The sequence below is a fragment of the Chanodichthys erythropterus genome, chromosome 7 (genome assembly GCF_024489055.1).
Source record: "Chanodichthys erythropterus isolate Z2021 chromosome 7, ASM2448905v1, whole genome shotgun sequence".
Classification (NCBI taxonomy): domain Eukaryota; kingdom Metazoa; phylum Chordata; class Actinopteri; order Cypriniformes; family Xenocyprididae; genus Chanodichthys; species Chanodichthys erythropterus.
In genome coordinates, this window is record NC_090227.1 from 31,822,257 (window position 1) to 31,843,874 (window position 21,618).

General features: G+C 35.4%; 1 protein-coding gene across 1 annotated transcript; it reads left to right on the plus strand.

Moving 5' to 3' along the window:
• The first annotated feature begins 1,148 nt into the window (after positions 1 to 1,148).
• slc17a8 (solute carrier family 17 member 8) lies at positions 1,149 to 20,453 on the plus strand. The gene is made up of 12 exons (XM_067390207.1): positions 1,149 to 1,246; positions 4,322 to 4,577; positions 6,229 to 6,347; positions 7,725 to 7,839; positions 9,152 to 9,239; positions 10,770 to 10,856; positions 18,183 to 18,325; positions 18,446 to 18,595; positions 18,710 to 18,842; positions 19,029 to 19,139; positions 19,381 to 19,508; positions 20,109 to 20,453. The coding sequence occupies exons 1-12, from the start codon at positions 1,149 to 1,151 to the stop codon at positions 20,451 to 20,453; spliced, it is 1,773 nt and encodes a 590-aa protein (XP_067246308.1).
• The last annotated feature ends 1,165 nt before the right edge of the window (positions 20,454 to 21,618 follow it).

Genomic DNA, 21,618 nt, shown 5'->3' on the forward strand with positions numbered 1-21,618 from the left:
GAATTGATGGTTTGTTAACATAACATTGATGATTTTTATTCACATTTTGTAGGTAAAGAATCTTCATTTGCAAATTTTGAACACCTGTTCATTTTAAAAACATATTTTTTATTGAATCCTGCTCATTTTGATTATATATGAAAATAGTAAATCCGTTTCTCGCAGATATTCGTGGCATCAGGGGTCTTGCACAGAATGGCAGACCTTCAGTGAGACAGACTTTATATATGGCAAACGGACTATTGAGGCACCAACAAGCATCGGTGAAACAGAGCCCAAGTCTAACGCAACACCATGCAGACAACCAATGAATTTTTTACACCTCAATATCTGAATTTTTAAAGCACACTGCATTTTTGATGATTATTGCATATAAGAGGTTTTCACAGGAAAAAGATGCAGTGCTTCACTTACAAAAGCAATAGAATTACATTGCAAATGCGACTTTTGAACATCAGCCACAGTGCAATGGCACTCACAGTTTGAACCTTTATGTCAGTGTTTGGTTGTTGTCGTTGATACATTTGACCCATGAAACCCTGGAACGGATTCTCGGGATAAGGGTTAGACTGGGACTGTAGGACGCAGTGTCTCGTTACACCTGCTCATATCATACAACCTCGAGCCTGCGATCCTTGACTTCGCCATCAATATTTAATGAGCTCTAGTCACTCTTTTTGGCCTGCTTTCATATAGGCAAGACCAAAAAGGGAGGGGTTGGAGAAGAGGCAGGTGTTCTGCTTCTTCTGTCACTGTCTGTGAGGGGACTGAGGAGAACACCGGAGTTTCCATTATTGATGTATGTCCGCATAACTTTCGCAATGCTGATACACTGAACCGAAGACACCTGGATTCCTCCCGTATCTCTCCTTGTGCCTTGTTTCTGGATGTTCTCTGGCCAAACCGCATCAAGGATTGTACCCAGACCATCAAAACCAAAGTCCCTCCTCTTCTTTCTCTCTGTGTCTCTCCTTGTCATCCCTGGCTCAGCATCTCTCCTCCTCCCCTCCAGCACACCTAGACCATCTCAGTCCAGTACAGGAGAGGATGCACACCAGCGCCTAGTGGATATCCTGCTCTTTTTTTCTGCAAGAGCAGAAGAGTGAGAAGACAAGTGTTTGAGGGACAGAAGTGTAAGGGAAGGAGAGATGCCACTGGGGGGGTTTGCAGGTCTAAAGGAGAAGCTCAAACCGGGGAAGGAGGAGTTGAAGAACAATGTGGGCGACTCTCTGGGGAACCTGCAGAAGTAAGTGCGATGGCAGTTGAATTGGAATCTAAGCGCTGAAAGGAAGATGTGAGGAGGTTACTCGTGTTTGTTATATGTAGTGTATCGTGTTCAGTATTGAATGAAATTGGAAGGGATATAGAATTTAGAAATCAACTCAAAATATATTGAGCGGCTGATTTATATATATATAAATATATATATTATAAATATAAATATATATATTATAAATATATATATTTATATATATATATATATATACAGTCAAACCCAAATTTATTCAGACACCTTGAACATTTCATTCATTAATACAGTTTATTCACTATAGTTTAAAAAAAAAAGGTACATTTTAAAAATCTGACAAGATCTCAGAATTAAACTGTCAGAAAAAATTAATCTTAATTATGTCAGATAACACACAAAACATGGTCAGGTCAAAGTGTCTGAATAATTTTTGGTTTCATATTTTTATAAATTTGACTTATAGTCCACTGTATGAAGAATTTTTAGGTATAATATGCCATAGTTTACTTTATTTTGCTATCTTCATTTACATAAATGAACTATAGTGTTCTGCACCCACTATTAAAAAAATATAAAAAATGTCTGAATAATGTTATGAATAATGTATAATGTCTGAATGTATATATACAGCTATGGAAAAAATTAAGAGACCACTCCAAGTTCAGAAATCAATGTTAAGTGGTCTCTTAATTTTTTCCATAGCTGTATATATATATATATATATATATATATATATATATATATATATATATATATATATATATATATATATATATATATATATATATATATAATACATAGATATGATATATATACATACAGTATATATAATATATAGATATGATGTTTATAGTATATAAATGTGGTGAAGGATTTTGGTAGCATAATTTTGCTAAATTATTATGCTTATTTTTAATCATTTGTTATATTTTGATATATTTCGATATCATAATGTTTTAGTGTTTAAAAAAACTGTTTACTCTCTGATTTTTTTTTTCTAAGAAAGTAAGCAATAAGAAAATCTTACATTATAAATGTAAGATTCAAGCTTTTAAATATGCCAACATCATCATGCACAAACCTAATAAATTCACTTTGAATCTTGGCCACTAATTCAAAAATATTATATAGAGTTCTAGGTGTATCCATTCATATTTAATATCTACTTCATCTGAAGAGTTTAAAAAACTGAAGATTCCATGTAATATGTCTCTTACATAGATATATGTCTCTTACATTTCTTCCACATTAGACAGCTTAATATGTGAGATAATGTAAATAATTTCCTGTGTCTGTGTAATGTCATCTAGGTAGTGTGAATGGGAAAACTGAATATATGGACACACTAAATAATTTAACAAGTCATTCAATATTTATTTTCATTACTACTTCAAACTACTTAATTTTTCCATGTTTAAATTGTAAAGGACTTCGATTAGATTTGTGTATTAACTAAGCAGGCATAAAATGCAGTATATTTTAATCAATAAGTCAAAGTAGAGTTGTATAACAGTTGCTCAAGAGCAATGCCATTTTCAAAAGCAACAAATATTATAAATATATATTATATATTAATATAATTAATCACATAAATAATTATATAAATAAGTGGTGGCTGTTTACCACAGGTTTTATTTGGAAGAATACAATGCTTAGAATGGCATCTGAACATGGCATTTTATTTGTACTTTTTTTGTGGTAAAAAGAGAATAAAGTATTGCCTTGGCTGAATCTTTATAATAAATAAGCTGGGGGTATATACATATAGATTAAAAAAAAAATCTATATTGGCTCCATTCATGCTTTAATAAATCAAAATGATAAGAAGTATCTGGAGAGTTTTGCATTCATTTAAAATCAAAAACAGAGACAAAAAATATTTTTTTTCTGATCTGAATAAGTGTGTGCATTGTTCACAATAGAAAAAAACATGCGAGATTCATTTTGAGAATGTACCAGACCAGGACTTCACCTTAAAGTGGCTTATGTGCAAAAACAGCGTTCACAAATAAGGCTCTTGAAATGATTCCTCTTGATCCTCCATTCACAATCTTCCAGTATCCAGCTTTTAGTGAGCTCCTTCCTCTGTGTATGGAAGAACTCAGGTGTGCATTTCAAAATAGACAGATGAAAGTAATTCCTGTGAGGTGGAGGATGAGAGGTAAGATGCAGGTTCAGTAATGGAACAGGTGCGAGCGGGTGAGAGGGGGGAGCACCAAACGCAATGTGACCTTTTCAACGCCACACTCTAGCAACCCTTTGCTGGCCCCCACTGAGCAGAGAATTCACTCTGTCCATCCAGTGCATTATAAATATGGGTAAAGCTAAATTTGCAATCCAAAAAGTGGTTTAGTTTAAGTCATCTAGCACAGTATCACTACATCATCATGCAAACCTAATATATTCACTTTTGAACCTTGGCCAGTAACTCGAAAACATTATATAGCTTTACAGGTGTATCCATACATATTTAATATCTATGTAGAGATTAAAAACCTGAAGATTCCACATAGGAGCGAGACATACAGCTCTTACATATTTCTTGAACATTAATACAAAGTTCTGTCATGAAACTCTAGACGGCACAGGCTGATAGGTCCTTAACTCATTCTGCCTGCAATCACATCATTCTCTAAAGGGCAAAGCTGATTGGTTCCTGCTGTATCGGTTGCCAGTGAGTTTGCTGCTTAACCTTCAAATACTCGTCAGCATTTGCTGTAGCAGTTGCAGTGTACTTTCAGAAACCCTCCACCTTCCCCAGCTCCACCTGTATAGATCTGTCATTTATATATGCGATATTGTACAGCAGCGGCATGTCTTACTTGCTCACAGCAGCGTGTTGTGTATGTATTGGCAGTAGGAATCCCGTACTTGCTCTTCAGAAGCAGCAATAACCAACAGCAGCAGCAGCATAGCAGATCTACAAAACATATCAACAGTGTCATATCCATTACCATGCCAAACACTCCGGGAGTTGTCATGACAGAACTCAGCTTAATTTGTGAGAATTTCTTTAAAATTCTTTCATCATTACTGCAAGCCAATTCTAAACCATTTCTTATCCTATTTTAGGAAGATCGATGGCACTAATGTGGCTGAAGAGGACAACATTGAGCTGACAGAAGATGGCCGTCCAGTGGCAGCCCCTAAACACAGCCCACCCCTTTTGGATTGTGGCTGCTTTGGCCTTCCCAAACGTTACATCATCGCCATCCTGAGCGGACTTGGCTTTTGCATCTCGTTTGGCATCCGCTGCAACCTCGGTGTAGCCATTGTAGAAATGGTTAACAACAACACTGTCTACATCAACGGGACTGCCGTCATGCAGGTGACACTAGGAAAATATAAAATGAAAATACCACAATGCCATTCCCATACATCCCTCATCTTATTTTTAATACTATCAAATTTGACTTAAGAAATAAAGTTAATAATAAATTATCACATTTAATTAATTCAACATTTTATTTTTCATTTTGATTTTAAAAGACTGGCTGGAAATTAAATGTGCCCTCGAATTAAAAATTGAATTTATCTTGACATAGTTAAATAACAAGAGTTCAGTACATGGAAATGACATACAGTGAGTCTCAAACTCCATTGTTTCCTCCTTCTTATATAAATCTCATTTGTTTAAAAGACCTCCGAAGAACAGGCGAATCTCAACATAATGGGGTGTACGCCCCCAATATTTGCATATACCAGCCCATGTTCCCAACATTATGAAAGGCATTAGACAAGGGCAGCCAGTATTAACGTCTGGATCTGTGCACAGCTGAATCATCAGACTAGGTAAGCAAGCAAGAACAATAGCGAAAAATGGCAGATGGAGCAATAATAACTGACATGATCCATGATAACATGATACTTTTAGTGATATTTGTAAACTGTCTTTCTAAATGTTTCGTTAGCATGTTGCTAATGTACTGTTAAATGTGGTTAAAGTTACCATCGCTTCATATTGTATTCAAGGAGACAAGAGCCGTCACTATTTTGATTTTTAAACACTTGCAGTCTGTATAATTCATAAACACAACTTCATTCTTTATAAATCTCTCCAACAGTGTAGCATTAGCCGTTAGCCACAGAGCACAGCCTCAAATTCATTCAGAATCAAATGTAAACAATATAACAGTATACAATACTCACATAATCCGACGCATGCATGCCGCATGCATAACGAACACTTTGTAAAGATCCATTTGAGGGTTATATTAGCTGTGTAAACTTTGTTTATGCACTGTTTAAGGCAAGTGCAAGCTCCGTGGGTGGAGAGCACGAGATTTAAAGGGGCAGCAGCATAAATCGGCTCATATTTAATGATGCCCCAAAATAGGCATTTAAAAAATTAATTAAAAAAAAATCTATGGGGTATTTTGAGCTGAAACTTCACAGACACATTCAGGGGAAATCTTAGACTTATATTACATCTTGTAAAAAAAAAACGTTCAATGGCACCTTTAAATAAATTTAGAAATTGCTATATTGACAGCTCCAATTTTTAACAGGTTGTGGAAAAAAGGTACATATAGTGTATCTATTTTCGAATCAGATGATATATATATGTATTTTATCACGCATTATATTTTTCTCGTACAGTAAATGGGTCTTTATGCATGAAAACATACAGTGGGTCCCTATAGTAATCAGGTCCTTGAAAATTTGAAAACCTAGACAGTTAAGACAATCAGCTATCAAGTTCAAAAGACCAATTATCTTCTTCTTTTTTTGGATTGAATTCTCATCAATGATTTCTCAGTAGTTAGCGGCCACAATTTCCTGTAATTTCCTGTCATAAGAGATATTGGGAGGAATACATGACTCACACATATTCACAAGGTCATTTTACTATGCATGACTTGTGATAAATCATTTATATTATACACAATAATGTGCAACAAGTTTGTATTTTTTTATTATTATTCTATTTTATTTTATTATAAGCTAATATGGTCTTCTCTGATGTTTGTGTCCTTTAGCCAGCTCAGTTTAATTGGGATCCAGAGACAGTGGGATTGATACATGGCTCTTTTTTCTGGGGCTACATTGTCACTCAAATCCCTGGAGGTTTCATCTCCAATAAGCTAGCAGCTAACAGGTGAGCTTTCGTTTTGCCGCACGGGCCTCCACACCATGTTTAGAAGGAAAACGTATGTTCCATAGTATAACTCTCATATTACTTTCAATGTTCAGAGGTGTTTCAACACCAAAGGGACCACAGTGGTCAGGGCTGTGAGGGTTAAATTTGTGCCTTGTGCTGATTAGAGGGGTGATAGCGGTCTTGTAATAAAAGCCTCACAGGAAAAGAGGACACGTGGTTGACAGAGTTAATAATGAAAGATCCAGCAGCAGATCTCTCGCTGAAACACCAGCCACTAGAATATTACAAGTGTCACTTACACAGTGTTTTGGAAAAAAAGAGGCAGATGGATGGATTAAATGGAGATAAAGGATAAATGAATGAACCAAAATGACTCTCTTCTGTGTGATCCGCTGATGTAGCTGTGTGAGAGTGAGCAAGGCCTCTAAAAATGTTAAAATCACAAGCATCATGCCCATTCAAACTAATGGGATTTTGAGCAAAATGGATTTTGAATGCAAAAAAGGTCTAGAATTGTATGAATATTCAAGTAAAAAACAAATCTGGTCAGTCCAATTGAGTTGTATGCATATATGCATACATGATCGATCAGGATTTGAACCCAGGCCCCTGTGCATGCTAAATAATAGCTTTACCATGAGACTATCTAAGTAATACAAAAATGTTTGCCTTTGGTCATGTCTTATTAAAATACATAAAGCTCCCTATATTCAATTGTAACTCTAATATTCATTAAAATGATGGTTGCACTGACACTTAAAACTATCAGTGCAATTCTAATGCATTTTGATATTGTCTTGTCAGTTTCTTGAACAAAAAAAAAGTTGGGCGGGACTTTTTACATTGGGAATAGATTGGATCGTTGTGGTTGGTTGCCAGATCATTGCTGTGATCTCATTTGAGTGCAGGTAGTCCCGCCCTTGTGCCAGTCAACGCATCATCAGAGAAGAGATGTTGTTGCAAGTTGGTGGGGAACATTATTTTGAATAAAGATTATGAGGGCACATGAATAAATCATAATCATAAAACTGCAATATTGCATAAAAAAGCAAGAATTGTCCATTTTGATTTCACTTACAAAAATTAATCTTTAGGTGTCACTAACTCACCACATTATATGATGTCAAGGAGAAACACATTTATGTTTGTTATAAAATAAATATTTTATGATTAATGTCTTTTAGAATTCCAGAACTGTTAGATTTATTCATTTCAGTTATTCTGATACTATTATGGAATATTTAATTTTTACATTATACATATACGTTTAATTCTACATTATTTATGGCTGCATTGATTTTACATTGCTTCATTTTGATTCAGTCCATACCTGAATTAACTAACATTACTGAATGTCTCTGAATTGTTTCTCAGGGTGTTTGGAGCAGCCATTTTCTTGACGTCAGTGCTAAACATGTTTATTCCGTCAGCTGCCAGGGTTCACTACGGCTGTGTCTTATTTGTGCGAATCTTACAAGGACTGGTGGAGGTGAGTGGTCATCAGTGACCTCATCTTCAAATATGTCACGTCATAAAATATTTACTTGTTAAATATTAAATTTACATATAACATAACTTTGTATTTACTTATTAATTGTGAATGGTAAGTTATTGATCAGTGAAAAAAATGTAAATTCTGTCGTCATTTACTCACTCGAATTTCATTCTAATCCCATATGAGTTTTTACTTTTCTGGAACACAAGATAAGAAGAGAATATTTACACCGTGTTTTTCCATAGGCTATTTTTCAAGCTCTAAAAATAGTTTAAAGGATTAGTTCACTTTCAAATTAAAATTTCCTGATAATTCACTCTCACCACCATGTCATCAAAGATGTTCATGTCTTTCTTTCTTCAGTCGACAAGTAAATTAAGGTTTTTGATGAAAACATTCCAGGATTTTTCTGCATATAGTGGACTTCAATGGAGCCCAAACGGTTGAAGGTCAAAATTACAGTTTCATTGCAGCTTCAAAATGTTCTACACGATCCTAGACGAGGAATAAAAGTTTTATCTAGAGAAACCATTGCTCATTTTCTTTAAAAAAAATAAAATAAAAAAAAAAATAACAAAAAATGCTCATCTTGAACTTACTCTATTAGATTTCCGTCAGTGTAGACGCTGGTAAGTGTATTACTGCCCTCCACAGGTTAACGTTTGAACTAATTGTTATATACTTGCACTAGCATATTGTACATGACAATTTAGTTCAAACTTTGACCTGTGGAGGGCAGTAATACACTTAGCAATATCTACACTGCTGGAATTCAAATAGAGAAGAAGAAGAAGAGAGCTGGTTCAAGATGAGCATTTATGGTTAAAATGTATAAAATGTATAATTTTTTTTTTTTTTTTTTTTTTTAGAAAATGAGTGATGGTTTGTCTAGATAAGACCCTTATTTCTCGTCTGAGATCACTGTAAACTGTAATTTTGACCTTCAACCATTTGGGCTCCATTGAAGTCCACTATAAGGAGAATAATCCTGGAATGTTTTCATCAAAAACCTTAATTTCTTTTCGACTGAAGAAAGAAAGACATGAACATCTTGGAAGACATGGGGGTGAGTAAATTATAAGGAAATTTTAATTTGAAAGTGAACTAATCCTTTAAGGCACCATAAAGTAGTCTTGCACTATAATCTGTTGAATCCATACGATACGTAGCTTTTGAGTGACGACGATTCATTCGAGAAGTCATTATATGGGCGAACTGTTCCTTTTAGTATTACATGGTCATTAGAATCAGTCATTTTGGTTTAAAAATAGTATTAAAGCATACTAACAGTACATGATGTTAACAGGGCGTCACATATCCTGCCTGCCATGGGATGTGGAGCAGATGGGCTCCTCCATTGGAGAGAAGTCGTCTGGCTACTACCTCGTTCTGTGGTGAGTAGGTTTGTGAAATAAGCTTGGCCTGTTATTTATAAATGGTCAGGAGACAATTAATGTAATACAAGAAAACGATTTACTTTATCAATGTATTAACGAAATGAAGCTGAAGCAGAATGACCATTATGTCTCTGAGCAACACAGTAGCAGTGTTTATATTCCTGAATGAATCAGTGTTTTGAACCAATCGTCTGAGTGAATGATTCAACGAGTTTCTACTGCTAGTTGCGCAGTGGACAACTACCCGCAATCACTTGCTGAATTCAGAACCGCATCCTATTGTTAATATTTTAACATTTTTTTTCTATGAATATGCAGTTCCAAATTAATTAACTTGTTTAGTTCTTGAATGAAACAATGTTTTTAATGAATCATTTGAATGAATGATTCATTGACTGGCGTAATGAAATAACCATGTCATGGAAAAATGTGTACATTTTTTTTCTCAGTTTTACTGTTCTAATGTCCACCACCCTCCTTTTCCTTTAAATACCACCAATACTAATGCATGCCTAAAAACAAACAAAGAAACAAACAAAAACACTAAAACCAGCCTAAGCTGTTTGGCTGGTTTTAGCTGGTTTAAACTGGATGTAACTGGCTTAAGCTGGTCTCCCAGTCTGGCCAAACTGGTGTCCACCTGGTTTTAGCATGGTCACCTAGCCTGACCAGTCTAACCATTTAAAGAAGTGACCAAAACCCAGCTAAAACCAGCCTGTTAAACCAGCTTTGACCAGACTGGAAGAGCTTAGGCTGGTGTAGCTGTTTATTTTTTCAGAAGGGATGTGTCTATACCTGTTTCTGCATAAGAAGTAAACACTTAAGACTGCCCACAGTCCAGCTGACCAGTGTCAGAGCCAAATGAGGGTCTATATTCCAATGCTCATTAACCCTCAAAATGCATTCAAACAGCCATCTTCCACAATAAACAGGTGCCATGACAACCTCTGCTTCAAACAGCTCTTGACATGACCACTAAATGAAGATGGTCTGTACACAGATTCACCTTCTGTATGTGTAAGAGGCTTTCTCCAGATGACACAAATGAAGCAGCACCCTCTTCTATGTTCAAAAGCTCACTCAAAAATCCTCTCCTGCGCCAAACAGGAAGGTTTACAAGTGCATCCAGTAATAAAATATACATTAAGACACCTTTTCATTAAAATCCCATTTCCTGCAGCTGTCCTGTTCTTCAGACAGAGGCACGTGTGTGAAATAGTTGCACATGCAACTGAGTTTACAAATCCGTTACTCCTGTGAGTTTAATGAAGGAATTAAATGACTTCTGGCATTTATTGAATATGAAGAAAATGTAAAATTTAATACAGTAAAAATGAACAAAACCAAATCTGCTCTCTCAAAGTGGAATAAACCACTCAGTTTTCCTCTGTGAGCTATGAGGTAACCCCCGCAATGGCTTCAAATGATTGAACTGTCATGCGAGGTGAATATTACAGGTTGATTAATGCCCTCCCTTTTAATTTAACTTTCTTAATTAAGCCTGTGTGTGTGTGTTCTGGTTGACAGGATCTTATGCAGGAGCTGTGATAGCCATGCCACTGGCTGGAATATTAGTGCAGTATGTGGGCTGGCCCTCTGTCTTCTATATATATGGTGAGTTAGGGCAGGAAAAGCCTCTGAAATGTATTGGTAAAGAATGATTTATACACCAAAAATCAGCAATGATATCAATGATTCAGATTTTTTTTTTGCTGTATAACTGACCATTCCAAATATACATTTTCATTTGCCCTTATTGATTAACTGATTTGCAATCTATAAAATGTCAAGAAAATCAGAATAATTGAATCACTTTGAACTGAATCAAATCAAATTGAGCTGAACTCAATTAAACAGAATGGAACTGAACTGATTTAAAGGTACAATATGTATGAATTTTGCAGTAAAATATCCAAAAAACACTAGGCCAGTGTTATATATTTTGTTCACTTGAGTACTTACAATATCCCAAATGTTTCCAACTATTTGTAAATCGTGAGAAAATTGCAATTTTAACCAAGGCTCCAGGACGTGTGAGGAGTCGTCTGTCAATTGACCTTTCGCCGGGAGTTTGATTGACAAGCGATCTAACCAATCAGAACGCCGCATCCGCCATTTTGTCCGACAAAGCAGCCAGTAGGTAAAAGATTAACCTCGGTGGAGTTAAACCTGAAAAATGGTGTGTATTGACGTCTTTCCGCGTTTGAAACAACATTCATTCTCATGTTCATGGACTAATAGGAAGAGATGATCGGTTTTTACGAGCGGTTGAGCTGAGGATCTACAGCAATCTGTCACGACCATGGTCACGACACATTCAAGAGCAACAAAACGGTTTTTATTGTTTGAATTTCTTTAATAACTAACACGGTTTGAAAGCTGGGACTTTGTTTAATATCAAAAGTAACCTGCTCGGTCTTGTCTGTCGATGTGTGGTCAGTATCCTCTTTGTTCCGCGATGTATTTTACACTGCGTGTGGAGTGACAGCGCCACGGCTTGTCGGACAAAACAACAGTAACTAAGGGGGGCGGGGCTCGGCGAAAGGCTAATTGCGTCATACCCGCATTACCCTCGGTTTCCGGTTTTATTTTGTAGAAACCATGGAAAAACCAAAGGCGCTTTAATATATTACATGTTTTAATAGGCAAGGGAACAACTGGTTACATTTGTAGACAGAAACTAATTGTTGTTATATAGCTCAGCACGTTTAGTCTTATTGTTTTCTAATTTTCCTGAGTACCATGCTTTACCATGCCTCAGAGAAAAACACTATTTTGTCAAGTAGCTAACATAGCATAATCAGATGGAGCTTTATTTTTAGTAACAGTAATACAGCCAATACGTTTTAAAATTAATTGCATGCCATTTATCAACACATTTAATATGATATTCTAAAATTGATCTAGCTTCCCAGCAAACACAATAACGTTGTAAAAACGTTTTTTTCACGTTGTGAAAAGGTCGTGATAACGTTTTAATCGGACGTATTTAATACGACAGATGTCGGGTTTTTTTTACGTTATAAATACGTTTTTTCACAACATTGCAGAAAAGTCTTTATAACGTTTTTATCACGTCTGAATGTCTCCTTGCAACGTTTTAAAAACGTACTTGACACGTCCAAACTAGTACTTCATATGCTGCCATCAAAATGTTTTTTTTTAGTGTTATCTTTCCAGATAAAATGACTAAAACCATATAAAACAAATATATAAAACATAAATGTATAATAAGATAAATACATTAAGTGGTGTATTTTATATTTCTTTATAATTCATCATAAGCTATTATGTCAGTTTACAACATTTCTGTAAATCTGAATATTCAGCAGAACTTTTTTTACATTGCACTACCTTACCTGTAGAGCAGACCTCTGGTTGTTGTCCATTGTATAAGCCTACATTAACATATATGTAGGCCTAATAATTTATACTACACACAAATTTTGTCACTCATATTTATTCACAAAATGTAAAAAAAGTAACATGATATGGAAAAAAAGGTAAATATGTAAATAAATAAAACACATGAAAATTATGCCATTACTGGCAAATTTAAATATGGGGTCATTAACAAATTCCAAGAAATTTCAGAGGACAGATGTTTTTACAGAAGAAAAAAACATTTAATTTGTAAATTGTAAAGTATTTCATTTTAAATAGATACAAATTATTTTATTGCGATTATAATAATTATATTTTAATCACTTGTTTGCAGTAAAACTAATGCTTATATTTTAAGGATTTTTTTCAACACAAATTACAAATATATAGGCATCGGAACTTAAATAATATATATTAAATAAGAAGTTTATTGTTCAATAAATACCTGATTTTGAGAAACTATGTTAGCGATTTCTCGATTTTTCAGCGCTTTCATTGCAGGTTACATTGTTATGCCAGTAGGTGGCAGCTAGGAGCTGTCTTAATGACATAGTAAACCCAAAAATGAAAATTATGTCAATATTATTACTCACCCTTGTGCTGTTCTACAATATTAAGACCCAATACTAATATTAGTAGGCCCGCTGTACTGTTTTAAACGTTTTAGTACCTCTCTGGGCACTGAAAGTGTAAATTAAAGGATTAGTTCACTTTCTGAATGACAATGTCCTGATAATTTAGTCACCCCATGTCATCCAAGATGTTCATGTCTTCTTCGTCAGTCGAAAGAAATGAAGGTTTTTGATGAAAACATTCCAGGATTATTCTCCTTATAGTGGTCTTCAATGGATCCCAGATGGTTGAAAGTCAAAATTACAGTTTCAGTGCAGCTTAAAAGGGCTTTAAAATGATACCAGACAAGGAATAAGAATCTTATCTAGTGAAACGATCAGTCATTTTCGAAAAAAAAAAAAAAACTGTATATGATTTATAAACACAATGATCGCCTTGCGAGTGCTCCTGTGTTGTGTATGCTTCAAAAGCTTACGCTGTATAATCCTACGCCTTCCCTATTCAACTTACGGAACGAACCCGGCACCAGTTCAGTTTTTTTCCGTACGTAGAATAGGGAAGGCATTGGATATACAGCATTAGAAGAATACGGAACATGAAAGCACTCGCAAGGCGATCATTTCTGTTTATAAAGCATATGCAGTTGTATTTTTAAAAAACGGCTGATCGTTTTGCTTGATAAGACCCTTATTCCTTGTCTGGTATCACTGAAAGCCTTTAAGTTGCACTGAAACTGTAATTTTGACCTTCAATCGTCTGGAGTCCACTGAAGTCCACTATAAGGAGAATAATCCTGGAATGTTTTCATCAAAAACCTTCATTTCTTTTTGACTAAAGAAAGAAAGACATGAACATCTTGGATGACATGGGGTGAGTAAATTATCAGGACATTGTCATTCAAAAAGTGAACTAATCCTTTAACTTGCTGGCAATGGAGGCCTCACTGAACCATCAGATTTCAGCAAAAATATCTTAATTTGTGTTCAAGATCAACGAAGGTCTAACGGGTGTAGACTGACACAAGGGTTAGTAATTAATGATATTATTTTCATTTTTGGTTGAACTAACCCTTTAATTGCTGATCCAAACAGTTATAATGCTGAATTCTGTAACCCACTAAATTATGTGACCCTAGTAGGTTATAAGGTGTAGGTTATGGAAATTTATCATGGTTTTACCATGATTAAAAGCAAAAAATATAGTCATTGTAGTAATTCCATGGTTACCACAAATGAACCATGGTTCTGCTAGAAAAACAGTTTTAACTATGGTATTTGTGTGATTATACAAATGGTAATCAATACGTCAAAAAAACAACAACAACAAAAAAAAAAAAACAACAACAAGATTTTACTATAGTAAAACCATGGTTAATTATCAAAAGGGTAGGATTAGGGTTAGGTTTAGTCAGATTAGGTCAATGCAGTGCCTATAGTCATATGATTTGGTAGGTCACAGAATTCGACACAACACCAGAAAGAAAGAATGTTATAAACATTTGTCTGCATGCACCCAATTCTGAAGCGAATAATAATATGCTAGTATACAGCAATCCATATGAGAAGTCTGGTGTTGAAGGTGGATCTGGAACTGACTTCTGTCCAGGTTGTCACAGCATCTCGTCTTCACAAACTGCCCTGAAATGCAATTCACACACCAACAATGATTGTTATTAATATAATGTGAGGCTCTTACATTCACAATGCTCAGTACTTTTTTTATTATCATCTGTCTCATTTTGAATTATGTTGGACCTTACTGTAGGTTGCTAACTCTATACCAAGTGTCCTCAATGCAGAGTTAAACAAGATGGCCATAGAGGACTCAAAAATATTTGATGAATTTTTTGAATACTTTATAAACTTTTGATCAAAATTGAACCTGGTAGAAAATTCTAACAAAAACCAGTTGTTACAGGGCCAACAAAATGTATTTTTAAATTTCATGTTTATAAAAAAAAAAAAAAAAAAAAAAAAAAAAAAATAGAATAGAGGTGAAATGCAGAAATGAGAAAGAATAATATACAGAACATATATATGTGTGTATATATATGTGTATATATATATACATATATATGTATATATAGGCTATGTGTGTTTGTCTGAGTGTGTGTGTGTGTGTGTGTGTGTGTGTGTGTGTGTGTAAAAAAAAAATTCTTAAGATGCCAGCATTTACATTTGTAGCTTTACTTATTTAGTATTCCTCATACAATGTCACTTAATTATGTTTGGACGCAATAAATATAAATTATTCATATATCTGACGCTCCTGAAATCACAGTGCAATTTTAATCAATATTTATTTACCATGAAATATCAAAACATGTTTGAAATAACGTTAGTTTCACCCCATTTTCACGCTCCATATAAGTGACGTCACTGATTAACAGTACACCGCATACTTTTAAGTTATATTTTCTAATCATCCATTGACAAATTGCCAGAAAATCATTTACAAAACTATCAAAACCTCTAATCTACACATAAAATGTGATTAAAAGCCCAAACTTTCATAAATAAGAGTTTAAGTCAAGTTAGTCTACCTCTTAAAGTTAGCCTAACGGTTGAGATTCTAACGATCTTTTCCAAAGACAACAAACCTTTTCTATGAAGAAAATATTCAACAGAAGCTTGTCAATTACATGTATGAACGTGTCAAGAACAGTTGTATGTATTATTTGTGTAATTTTAGGCACTAAACTTACCTGAAAGCAGTGAAAATAACAGTGACAGACGGTCGTGCTCTTGCTTGACACTTGTCAGTTGGTTGAGTTGCCGCCTGGTTGCTGCCCCGTTTCCATGGTGACTCCAATCCGATTGCTCACGGGACTCGAAATGTTAAATGCGCACGCCAATTAAACATGTCAAAAGTTAAGCAGCTATCGTTTACATTACAGCGTTAAAACAATAGGCTACTGATGGAGTCAAGGGCGTAGATTTGGTTTCAACATTGGGGGGGTTGAGCGTTGGTATGCTGCCTGTTTTTTTTGTGGTTTTTTTTATTAAAAAAAAAATCTGTTTTATGTGTAGCGTTATTGGATAATTTATTTCTTCTCTATCTATCTATCTATCTATCTATCTATCTATCTATCTATCTATCTATCTATCTATCTATCTATCTATCATAACTTTATGGAATATAACTATTCATCAAATTCTAACATAACGGAGTGATTCTAAAAATAAATAAATTATGTTATATATTGAAACCGCCAGTAGGTGGCAGCGATTCGACGTTTTAATGAGTGAGCTACTTAAATCGTTCATTCAGCCAATTCATTCAAAAATCAGATTAATTAAGGAAGAAAACAAACACCGATTTGAATACTTTTGTCACTGATAAGACGCTATTGAAAAATGAAGTAACAAAATAGATGGCTGTTTTAGTAATTGGTTACAGTTACACTGATAGTTATGGCTAAATTGCAATGGATTAGCTAGCTAAAATATATGTGGAGTGTACTTAACTATTACAATGTTTTCATACCTCCTTCTCAGTACATGCTTTATTCTTTTTAACGTCCCTCTTTGAACAGAAGTTTAATATAGTCGGCTGGGCAGCGGTTCTCTTCTTTTTTGGTGCTACCCGCTCTCATTCATTCAAACAGTAGAGCGCCACTGGCGTTGTTTTGGTGAAAATGCGATGCGCATTGGTTGGGCGTTACCAATCGGTTCAATGGAGGGGGGGTATTTTTTTTACTAATTTATTATGACAAACACATATTCGATTATAAACAAAATTATTGTTACAAAATAAATGAATTATACATATTTTAGTATAGATCTACTGTGATTTTCATGTTGAAATATTTGTAACTGATGGATTTGAAAATGGGGGGGTTTATATAATATAATATAATAGCTTTAGAATACTTAAGTTTTCTTTTCTTTTTTTTCTTTTTGACTAAAGAAAACATATGTTTTATATACCAGAAATGATCAACGTGGTGTACAAATAAAAGTAGGCTATAGGCTATTGCACAACAAATGATAATAAAAAACAGAATGTATGTGTTTTGGCCCTAGCATAGTCTTTGTTTTGACATGGTTGTATTTTGGTACTGTCATGACGTTTTTTAAACGTCGTATTCCAACGTGCAGATTACGTTATTTTAACACCTGAATAAAACGTCTCCCAAAAGTTGCAATTTGGTATAGTTTCGTTTTCGTAGTAGACAAACGTGATATTAACGTTTTTTTGACTACTTAAAGAAAACATACCAGCTTGGTATTTTCACAACGTTTTTAAAACGTTTTATTTTGGTTACATTATTTTTTTATTTTAAAAAACGTTTTTAAAACGTTTTTAAAACGTTGTACTACAACATTACCTAATTGCAACCAAAATACAACGTTGTGAAAAGTTGTAAAAACGTTTTGTGTTTGCTGGGTTACTGCAGTGTGTAACAGTGTCTCACAGCAGCCACCGAGCGAACACACAGAGTAACATTATAACATTTTCAACACACTCAAATGTATCTAAAATGATAAACAGAGCTGCGTTACCTCATACTCATGACCGGAAAGAGGTACCAGCGCCGGCGACTGTGACATAATAAAAGTTCTGCTGCTCGCGGTGTGTGTGTTGCGCAATCGCTCCAGCGGCCTCTTTCAGCTCCCACAACACTCGGTCCTGCTCTGCTTCATACTACAGTAACGTTAATAATCGCATTCATGAACATGATTTCTTCCCGAGCCCTATCCTGATTATTTCCACCGGCTGTGATGTCAGGACATCCCAAGATTCTGCGCTCAAACTTGGCGTCATCAAGCTATGCTTTTGTTTTGAATAGGCTTCTAGCGACCTCTAGCGGATAGAAAATAGTACATATTGCAACTTTAATAAAATTCAGTTATATCATACTCAATAACATGGTATAAATACAGCGTGACACCAATAGCAAAAAAATTACAATTTGCACAAGTAAATGTAATGCTCAAATATACTGCATTTAGTAATATGTGGTTCTGTGCTCATATTCAGGTGTGTTTGGCATTATATGGTATATTTTCTGGCTCTTGCTGGCTTATGATAGCCCAGCGATACATCCCACTATCAGTGAAGAAGAAAGAACATATATAGAGACCTCTATTGGAGAAGGAGCCAATTTAATGAGTTCTACTGAGGTACTTCAAAGTCTTCTTTCATGCATTCATGCAAACTATATAGTCAATTTAATGTTCAGATGTGATATCTTGAACAGAAGGAGGTTTTTCCATATATTTATTAATATATTCTCTTTGTAGAAATTTAAAACTCCTTGGCGTGAATTCTTCACATCTATGCCTGTCTACGCCATTATTGTGGCAAACTTCTGCCGCAGCTGGACCTTTTACCTCCTGCTCATTAGCCAGCCTGCGTACTTTGAAGAGGTCTTTGGGTTCCCCATCAGCAAAGTGAGCTCTTATGTGATTTATACTTACAGAACCATCAGTCATTTAAACTACCAATCCTTTGCAGTACAATTCACTCTAGAAACAGGCTAACTAATTGATGTTGGGCTGTTTCAGGTGGGCATTTTGTCAGCGGTGCCGCACATGGTGATGACGATCATTGTACCCATAGGAGGCCAGCTGGCTGACTTCCTGAGGAGTCGGAAAATCCTCTCTACTACAACCGTGCGGAAAATCATGAACTGTGGAGGTATGCTAAGTTCTCCATGTAGTCGCACCCCAAACTCAGACCACTTGTTGAGAATTTGACCATCACTTACACATATACTCTTAATGGTTCCATGAAGTGGGAATGGGAAATTGAATGGGACAAGGTCTAGAGAGGCTTTTTTTTGTTGTTGTTGTTGACTGATCTAACTTCTGCCATCATTCATAGGTTTTGGCATGGAGGCCACGTTGCTGCTGGTGGTCGGGTTCTCACACACACGTGCCGTGGCCATCTCATTCCTCATCCTGGCAGTGGGCTTCAGTGGATTTGCGATATCAGGTGACACATGAGACGGGTGTCAGTCATCAGTGTCAATCAACAACACCCTTTGCCGTTTTGCTTTGTTTGATTCTAACCTTTCCTTTTAAATATGGCAAAATTACTTTAATAAGTTTCTTTGTTGCTCATTTATAGGAGAAGAACTAAGTATAAAGTGCATGATTTTACAACCTGCAATATTTGTTTCTGAAATTACACAGGAAAACATCTAAATATGTGAAATGCATTTGTTTTGCAACAGGATTCAATGTAAACCATCTGGACATAGCTCCTCGCTATGCCAGTATTCTTATGGGTATCTCTAATGGAGTTGGCACCCTGTCTGGCATGGTTTGCCCCCTCATCGTTGGAGCACTCACTAAACACAAGGTACTAAGTCAGCTTATCCTTGTGCATAGAAAAAAAAATTATTATTTTTTTTTTTAAAGAGATACAAGCCCATGCAAATAGCTTCCTTCTTTAACGATGAAGTCATTTTCCTTATATTAGATAGGAATTTTGTGTGACTATTCCAGGGTATTTAAATACATTACATGAATATTAATAGCAGTGTTGCTCAATTAGTCAGCCGTGGCCCACTAGGGGGCCTCAGCAAACTTCCAAGAGGGCCTCAAGTAAAAAAGTAGTTAAATTAACTGTTTTTTGTATTATTGTTATTGAAGAACAGTTCTTGAAAATTCTCACAATGAATTGTGTTATTTAATTTAAAATACATCTATACTCCCACTTTCTATTAATAATAAAAAAAACTTGAAAACAAGCAGCTTTGACAATTTATGGCAGAAATTACCTATATTGGGGGGGGCCTTTGAGTCAAAAAGGTTGACAACCACTGATCTATAGTGCATTACTTAACGGTAATTTTTTTAACGGTAACTAAACTCTAAATTAACCCTCAAATAACAAATAAGCATATTGTTTTACACAAATATATATTGCATATCCTCATTACATTTCTGTCTTAAACAGACTCGGCTGGAGTGGCAGCATGTGTTTGTGATCGCTTCCATGGTGCATTACACTGGCGTGATCTTCTATGCCATCTTTGCCTCTGGTGAGAAGCAGGACTGGGCTGATCCTGAGAGCACTAGTGATGAAAAATGTGGCATCATCGGGGAAGATGAGCTGGCTGATGAGACCGAACCCAAAAGTGACAGTGCCCTGGCGACTAAGCAGAAGACCTATGGAACAACAGAAAACTCTGCAGGCCGTAGGCAAGGCTGGAAGAAGAACAAAGGCGTGACCATGCAAGCTGATGAAGATCACGGATCAAATCATTATGAAAATGGGGAATATCAGAACCAGTATCAATGACATTTTGATTATTAAACGCCCAAGACTGAGTGGTGAGGTGTAGGAGTATTTATTCAAGTAACTGCAGAAATAACCCCAACAAGGGACTACAACATTCCACTTGACATTCGACACAACAGTATATTTGAGTTGTGAAGAAATATTTTGGATGGCTTCCTTTTATGATTTCACCCTGCTGTAGAGCCTGAAGGAACAGTCACGTGAGAATGATCTGTGAGTAGTTCATTTGACATGATGGAGATTTGTAGCTGAAAAGAAAGTTTCAACTGGAGTCCACACTACCGTTCTAAAGTTGGTCAGTAATATTTTTTGAAAAAAATTAATATTTATAGAGCAAGGATGCATTTAATTGATCAAAAGTGACAGTAAAGGCATTTATAATGTTACAGAAGGTTTCATATAAATGCTGCTCATTTAAACTTTCTTTTCATCAAAGAATCCTAAAACATTTATCAGAGTTTCCACAAGGATCATGTTTTTAGAATGATTTCTGAAGGATCATGTGACACTGAAGACTGGAGTAATGGCTGCTTTGCCATAATTAGAATACATTACATTTTTAAATATATTCAGACAGAAAACAGTTTTTTTTAAATGGGGGTTATGCGCAACTAAATTTCTCTGTAAAACAGTAGTCTATATATAGTGGCCCCAAAAGGTGGATAATTGAGTGACACTTAAAAGTGTCTGAATGTCATTGCATTAGATACAGTAATACCAAAGTCCCTTTAAGACAAGTCATTTCACTCGGCGGCCATCTTTGAAACGCCTCTCGGGCATCCTGGGCATCGTGCAATCTCTTTGAATGGGGAAACATCAAATTCTCCAAAACTGTTTGCCAACCTTACGATTAAATTTCATATTTGAAATCACCAATGAAATCTAACAACAACCGGCTCAGAAATGTAGTTTCTAAATGCTCGAATCATGACAAAAAAACTATTTTTCAGGCTGGATCAAGCTGAAAGACTGTTTCTATAGAAACCGGTGATTCTAACGGCCGCTGCAGTGACGCGATGACTTTACCAGTCGGCGATTGGCTCTTATTTAGAAGGCGGGACTTATTCCGCCATATTGCGCGTTACACTTTCTCCAAAACAATACGAGTGACACGTCTTGTGTTATTCTATAGTCTTTGGTAATACATATCAAAACATGTGGCATC